Source organism: Electrona antarctica (assembly GCF_951216825.1).
Source record: "Electrona antarctica genome assembly, chromosome: 6".
Classification (NCBI taxonomy): Eukaryota; Metazoa; Chordata; class Actinopteri; order Myctophiformes; family Myctophidae; genus Electrona; species Electrona antarctica.
In genome coordinates, this window is record NC_136811.1 from 11,591,135 (window position 1) to 11,599,560 (window position 8,426).

Genomic DNA, 8,426 nt, shown 5'->3' on the forward strand with positions numbered 1-8,426 from the left:
CAATATTTGTACTTCTGAAAGTAGTGTATTCATTCATCATACATCAGCCAAATTATGCTTGCAGTTTATTTTTTTAATAATAGCAATTGAATATCAAATGATAAATCAGGGGTGGGCAACTGGCGGCCCGGGGGCCACATGCGGCCCCCACCTTCACTTAATGTGGCCCTCAGGTTAATGTCAGAAAACTGATATAATATTGATTTCAGCTGGTTACAATTCTACGACATGCAAACATGACCCGCTTTAATTACTTCAGTATAAATTAGTAGCTCAATGCTTCAACACAAGTATAATTAAAGGCATTTGAAATTACATAAAAATGTTCATTTTCAGGATTCCAATTAAAAAATAGCAAAAATCTAAGATTTCAATTCGAATATAGCAAAAACAGCCGATCTACAAGCTCAAAACGCGTCGCACTGCGACGCGTTTTGAGCTTGTAGATCGGCTGTTTTTGCTACGACGGTAATATATGGCCCTAGGGAGTGAGTGTGGAAATATGGTGGCCCTCTCCATCGTCAAAGTTGCCCACCCCTGTGATAAATGAATATACAATGATAAAATGAATGTCCAACAACAAATAAAATCTGTAATTTGTTTTGTTTTGAATTATATATATAATTTGTATACATAGGTGGCTGAGTTATTCAAACGCACCAATGGCCGGTCAGAATCGCACATATCTCCCACCGTGACTGGCTGACAGATCTGTCATCTACACGAAGACGGAGAATCCTCCTCTCCGATTGGTTCGCCCGCCGTGACGTGTTGTATTGCCGAGAAGCCGATTGGTCCTCGGCCGCTGGGTTAAATCGAGGATCTTATTTTTGTTCCTGTGTCAAGTCAACGAAGAGAAGAAAGGAGGAACAGTAATAATAGCTGCTAGCTTCAGCTTCGCTGCATTCACAACGGAAAATAGTTTATAAGTGTATAAGAAAAAACCTAAATAAACACGAACAACATTCACTTCGATATTATTTAGAAAAACCCAACGGACAACAGCACACACACATCCACACCAGTAGAAGACATGGTAAGTTTACGTTTAGGGATTCTTCTCGGGTTAGCTAACGTTGCTAACTGGCTGCTATCCTGTCTCTGGTGATGTTGGGGGGAGGGGGGGTTCTAATTATTGTTGAATTAATACAGTGGATCGACGAAAACAAGGCACGTTTAACTGGAACAAGTGTCGACGTGGCTCGCGTCGACACCTTTCCCTTTTAAATGTGTTTTAATTTGTTGTCCAGAAGTCTAGAGTGACGGTGTATAAATAGCCTAACGGCGGTGCAGTTAGCTCTGCTTAATCGGGTAGGGGGGGGTCTGTCTATTTTCTGGGATGTTGTTGAATTAACCTTTGATGTTCTGATGTTGGTGGATAAGAAGTGTGTGAAAGGAGATGTATATATTTAATGGTCAGCATCTCATCACGGCTATCTGCTATTCGTTATATGCGATCAATTACGGTGGCGTAACGTTAGCCTACATTGCAATTTTCTAGCTGATGTTAATGGACGCTAGCCACAGAGCTAGTGTTAGCCGAAACTGCTACTGGCCTGAAAAAAGCCCTTATACACCACACAAATATAACCCTATGTGGCCAAATGGACATTGATGCTTAACTTTGGTTACATTTGTAACTGCTCAGAATTACAAATGGATACATTTTATTTCTGTCTGGCAATATAACTGCCTGTGGAAAGCCTGGTGACGCGAGGTTACTGACTGCCAGTGTAATGCTTTATGGTGTCGTCCACTAACAGTTAACAGTTTTTGTATTGAGTTGTGCTTGAAATTTACTGTAATTCTGCAAACTATTAATAAATACTTCTATCAATCAGTCATTATGACGTATTTCGGTTTATGTTTTGCATTAAGTATTCGGTCACATACTAGTCAGAGTAGACAGGTGTCTAACTAACCAGTATAATTGGGGTTTTAAAACATCTGTCAAAACATTTGGATTTTTAACTGAACAATTCAGAATGGGGGGGGGGGGGGGTAGGCCTCAAGGCCTGTCACAAAGATGCAAAGTGATATATCTGGTTGACTTTTATACAACTTAAATGGTATAAAAAAGATTGGTTTCTCCAGATCGGGTAAATTGTCGATCACCGATTGAGTCATTTGGAGTGAAAGAAATCGGTGGCCGATCGATCAGCAGCTCTACATATAACTATGGCTGTAGCCTTCCTGTCTTGGCAAGAATGGATTATGACTTTGAGTTTTTGAGTTTTTAACTGAATGAAAGGTTACCTTTTAAACTCTTTTGTCTTTATTTCCCCTCTAGAACTCCAATGTGGAGAACTTGCCCCCTCAGGTCCTGCGCTTGGTGTACAAAGAGGTGTCGGCCCTAGCAGCAGACCCGCCTGAGGGCATCAAGATATACCCCAGTGAAGAAGACATCACTGAGCTGCACACAGCCATTGAGGGACCGGGTAAGCGATGTAGATTTAGTTATTTTGCCTATCCTAAAATAATGACTTTAAAACCCAATACGGCTTCTTATTTCAATAATATTTCTTGCAAAGAAATTGTTACTGTCCAAGTGTAGTGTGCTTGTGTGGAAAGTGTGCATGTCTGCAGACTTGTAGCATACGGAACTACATTATATCTGTCCGTGGACATGCTTGGTTAAAATAATTATTAGTCCCATATTTCCCAAGGCCCAGTGAGCTATATTTCTTTTTAAATGTACCTATTTTGATGTGTTATGGATTTCCATCACAACAATGTCATTCATTGTTAAAAGCCTTTATGTAACCTTAACAAACATTTAAAATGGGGTCAACCGTGGATGGGAAATGATGATGTGCAATAAACGTGTTGTAAAAACATTGGCCAGCACGTGCATTAACATGGGAGCGGTTTCTTCTGTGAGGTGGCTTTGTGGCAGCCAAATGTACATACTTTCATAATAGATTGGTTTACAAGCTCTGTTAAGTGTTAAAGATGCATATTTGAAGGACTGCCTGACCTGAATTTGCCATCTGATGCTCCTGGCATAGCTGTGGGACGAGCGCAGTGCGATTATACTCAGTCGTACAACAGTGTTGTGCAAAAATAGCCGATCTCAAATTCGATCTACTACTTTTGAAGAGGTCTGCCCATACTGTCAGTCATGCTCAAAATAGGTTGAATGTGGTTGAGAAAAATTATTTTCTTATGATTGAAATGTTTTTAACTACTCTCACTCACTAGGCCTATCACAATTATTACATAATTGCCTAATCACAATTATTTGAGCTAATCGCAATTATTTTGCATTATCGTCCTAATCGTTTCCATGTTCAAACATTTTCCAAAAATAGCAGAAAGTGCTGATCTACAAGCTTACAACAAATCACAGCAGAAATAGCAGATCTACAAGCTTACAACATGTCACCTTGTGACGTGTTTAAGTATAAAATGATTAAATATGTCAGTAATTTATTTGTATATTTGAGTTATTTGTCATATCGGCCCTGTGCAATTTGTGATTACGAAACCTGAAATTAAAATTGTATTCACAATTCAATGACAAATTAATCTGCAACTGAAATTTGTAATCGTGCCACTTTCACTCACTGTTTAAGCCTCTGTTCGCTACAGAACACGATTGGCTAATAAAGCGTGACATACTGTTGATGCCATGAATTGTTTATGCTTTGACAGAGGGAACTCCTTTCGCTGGTGGCATTTTCCGAATGCGTCTGGTCCTGGGGAAGGACTTTCCTGCGGTACCACCCAAGGGGTATTTCCTGACCAAGATCTTTCACCCCAACGTGGGTCACAAGGGAGAGATCTGCGTCAATGTGCTCAAGAGGGATTGGAAGGCAGAGCTCGGCCTCCGACATGTCTTACTGGTAATATATCTTGTCTACAGAGACCTTGTGTGTATGATTATACAGACTATATATATCACGGTTTGTTTGGGCATTGATGGCAGGAACCTCAGTCACAGACTGCTCAACTGGGTGTTGTGCCAAAGTGACATCAGCATTTTGACCTATAGAAACTTGAAAGACATCGGTAATTGGGGTCGGACGTTCACATTCGATGCTTGTGGATTGAGGCGATGTTGCAAAACGTCGGTGCAAAACGTCCGCAAGAACCGTCTGTTAACAACGACAGTACATGGAGAGAGATGTTATAGTAGGGTTGCATTGCATAAACCAGTCATTACAAAGACACATACATTTGAGAGTTCAGCAGTGGTGTAAAAACAAAGCCACTGGTCTATGGAGATGAAGAAGATACAGCCAGATGAGTCATCCTTCATTATATTTTCCACAAGTGGGTGAGAGAAAGGTACAGGTCTGAAAGCCTGACCCCTTAAGTGAGGGTCTGGCTCGGCTCTGTTGTCCTGTGGGGGGGGACAATATTCTGGCATTGCAGTGACCTTGCCCTCTGAAGTGGACTCAAACGATGTTTGAGTCCACTACGTAGGATGAAACATGACATGTTGACATGTTAGACTGACATGTTAGAACCAAATGCCAAATGAGGGAATATCTTATGTAATAGTGTTCCAACTTCCATCCCTCCAGTAGAGTACCAGAGATTTGACTAATCTATGCCATTGCCAAGGCACATTGAAGTTGTTCTGGCTGGCAGCATTTGTTGGATTTTTCCCTTTTTAATTTGACGCCTGTATACAGTATACATTACAACCACCATTCAGCAATAATAAATGGTGCATATAAATGCACCATTTTAGCAATGCGTTGCAGTAAGGACTTCTCCTCGCTATGGACCAGAGCTAGTTAATGGGCGTTACATGAACTAAAGTTCAAGAACGCAACATCAGTGCTCCTGTGTACAGAGACTGATTATAGAATGTTGTGATCAGTGGCGTGCACAGACATTTAGAGGGGCAGGTGCTCAAGTGAAAAAAGGCCACCTTGTGCAGCGGGTGGAACCGGTCGGTTGCCCTAATAGTGTGAGATTTATTGATTTTGGGGCATAAATAATATATTAGAAGCTTTTTATCAATAATTGATCAATGTCACCATGGTCCACCTACTGTACAAAAACATAATTATATATATATATATATATATACTGTATATATATATATATATATATAATTGTGTGTGTGTGTGTATATATAATAATTTTATTTTTTCCAAAAGGGCACATTGCTGTCCAAAGGGCAAGTGCACCACCTATTTATAAGATAATTAAATGAATATTAAATAACATTGGTTTTATAATCTATTGATACATCAAAGTATAATAATGAATGAATACAATATATAATATAATTTTAAATGAAATGTGTTGTTCAGTATGTCTGACTGTATTGACTTGCCATGTTGTGCAGTAATATAGAAATGTGTGGTGCATCGTAGAATCAAATCGTTAGCTGGTGAATCGTAATCAAATTGTATCGTGAGCCAATTAACACCTAGTATACATATATTGATCATGGTTGGAAAAGGCATACATTTGTTCTCAGTCCATATCCTCTATAAACACTCACTGAAAGATGCAACTTATCGAGTTTGAGCAGATGAGGACACCGTTGAAAGTAATGGGTGACGGAAAAGAACAGGGCGTCCATTGAGTTCAGTGGAGCAGCGGCGCCATGTTCTATTCCTCAAGCTATATACTTAAAGGCGAATTCCGTACAAGCAGTTTTTTTTTACCTTGAGTTGTAGTCCTGTATCCATTCGCCACTGTGAAAGAATGTCTATTCCAAGATTTGCACAACTTTTTAAAAAAAAATAGCAGATCTATCTATTTTTCAATAGCTAAAGTATAACTGGGTGCTTAAAACACCAAAAGGGGTTCCCGTCCAAATTGGGTTAAAGCACCATTGTCCCCCTTTTTTTTTTTTTTTTAATTTATTGTTTTTGTTAATATACATCAATATCAATAGAATTCAATAAAAAACGACTAGGGCGGAATTCTCCTTTAACCAGAAGTACTGACTGAGCTTTTTATGTTTTTAATTTCATTTAACGTCACCATTTTGTCTTATACGCCCCTCCCCCACACCCCCCACAGACAATCAAGTGTCTCCTCATTCACCCCAACCCGGAGTCTGCGTTGAACGAGGAGGCAGGGCGACTGCTACTAGAGGACTATGCCGAATACGCCTCCCGCGCTCGTCTCTTGACCGAGATCCACGCCATGGGAGGGCCCGGCGGAACCTCTGGGGCCCCCCAGGACCCTAACGACGGCCCACAACCCAAGAAGCACGCGGGCGATCCCACCAAGAGGGGACCGGGCGGGGCCCCTGTGGCGGCTCTGGGTAACGGAGCGAACGCAGCCAGCAATAGCAGCAGCAGCAATAGCAGTAATAGTAATGTAGTGGGGAAAAAGAAAACTGATAAAAAGCGGGCATTGAGGCGACTCTAATACCTCAACTCAATTCTCAAGTGCGTGCGCGAGTGTGTATGAGCGTGTGTAAATATAAATATTGAAGTGTGTTCACAATGTTTTTGGTCCCTTTTTCTGACTCTTTCTATCCCCCTCCAGGCTCCATTTTTGTACTCATTGCATCGTTGCCCCACCCTTTTCATCACCAGTTTAAGCTATCCCCTTTGGCACTCAATTGTCGCCACACCTCAAGTCACGATCAAAGATGTTTGTTCCTTTTTTCTTTTTAAATGAAGTTTGTTTTTCCCCCCCAACATACAAATGACACTACCACCAAATGTATTTGATGTCCTATCCCTGTTATGAGTTGTAGCTGGGTTTTGGCATCTCTACCCTAAACAAAGTGTCTGTTGTCTCCTTCAGAGACATAACTGTATTACTGTCTCCGCTAAGCTGTGGGCTTAAGCCTGAGTTATACTTTGTTGCGTGTCTCGCACTGAAAATGGCAGATCTATGGGCTCATAAAGCATTGAGAGCTTGTGTATCTGCTATTTTCAGTGTATAACACCGGTGCGCAACAAAATATAAGTCGCCCTTTAATGTCAAATCTTTAATCAACAACACAGCCTCGTGTTTCTGGGATGGTACTGTGTACTGCTCAGCTTTGATCACGGTGTGAAATCCACACTTAGCCATAATATCTCTTGTTTTGGGTTCAAGTTGCCTCGACTGAAAATCAGGTTTTGCGAGTTTAGCAGCAAGGGAATAATACTTGGAGGACCGTTTTTATCGTAGGATTATGCAACGACGCAACGTATTGAACTGTTTCATTGGAGTGCGAGAGATGAGAATCATTTCACGGCACACAAGGGAGCAACATCTTTTAAATTCTTTTCATATGACTGTCCACTGACTGAAGGAGAGGGTACGGAATGCCATGGCAGTGAAGTGTAAAACGCCTCTTGTCCACCTTGTGGTGTGACATACCTACCTGGATTATTTTTCCCTTCCCCTTTGTTTTTCATTTTTATAAAATTGTCTGTCTCATTGTCCAGTATTTTCAAAAGTGGTTTTAAATTGACACGTCTATATTCAGCTGTTTTCGGTGTGTGTGTAATTGAAGATCTAGATTGAGTGGCTGTAGGGGAACAGGGTAGGCTGTGAGATTGTGCATCCTTTATAAGGAGTAAACCATGTCTCAAATTATCTGTCAAAGCTACCTTGAGTAGTTTACACCTTTTCTCTGCTTCCCTCCAAAGTGGTATGTACCGGTCCAAATGCCCAGTTCTCCTACCAGCTTTGTGGCTGCCACAGAACAGAGAATATCTCCATAGGAAGACCTCTGCATATTTGATAGAAGTTTATCTCCCCACACCTAATGGCACTTGTTCTGGCATGGTTTCTGAGGCGGATTCTCCGTTTTTGTTGTAAATGCACATTGGGGCCTACATTTCCCAAGGAAACACACTCAAGCGCAACACTTTTACTTGGATGGAAAAGGCGCCTCTGAAACTCATGTCATGGTGCAGATGGGCGGATGGGTATTTTTGTGTCCATTCTAAGTTATTTAAATTAATAAAGGAAATATTGGAAGATAAATGCAAAATGATTTGCCTTTGATTTTCCTCTCCCCAGGCTAGTATTATACATACTAGATTGTGTCTTATATAATTCATAATATAAGCTATCATTGATTTGACAAATGAGAAGTCGTAAATAATTGTCCCCAGTTTAAAAAAAATCACACCCGTGTGAACTGAGTGGTGCAAGGTCTTATATAGCCTGATCAGCTGTGGTCTGACGTAATGTCAGTGACCATAGTAACCATGCTCATTTTTTTGGGTCACACGTACAGGTACACACACGTACAGGTACACACATACATAGACACAGACCAAGCTGGTTGTTGGAGTGGTTTGCACCACTCAAAAAGACTGATAGAAACCAAATGGACCCTTACAGGACTGTAACCCAAATAATGTACAAAGGGACCAGCATTTTAGAGGTAATTTAACATTGAAAATTGTACGGTGGCGATTTAGGTCCCTGAGATCAATATAATATACGTGTGTTTGACTGTACAGTATGGGTATATGTAAATGTAATCCTGGTGTATCTGA

General features: G+C 40.7%; 1 protein-coding gene across 1 annotated transcript; it reads left to right on the top strand.

Annotated features, from left to right (window-relative positions):
* Positions 1 to 832: 832 nt before the first annotated feature.
* Positions 833 to 7,912, top strand: ube2s (ubiquitin-conjugating enzyme E2S). The gene is made up of 4 exons (XM_079503368.1): positions 833 to 1,036; positions 2,291 to 2,438; positions 3,655 to 3,845; positions 5,992 to 7,912. Exons 1-4 carry the CDS (start codon positions 1,034 to 1,036, stop codon positions 6,343 to 6,345), a joined length of 696 nt encoding a protein of 231 aa, XP_079359494.1. The 5' UTR covers positions 833 to 1,033; the 3' UTR covers positions 6,346 to 7,912.
* The last annotated feature ends 514 nt before the right edge of the window (positions 7,913 to 8,426 follow it).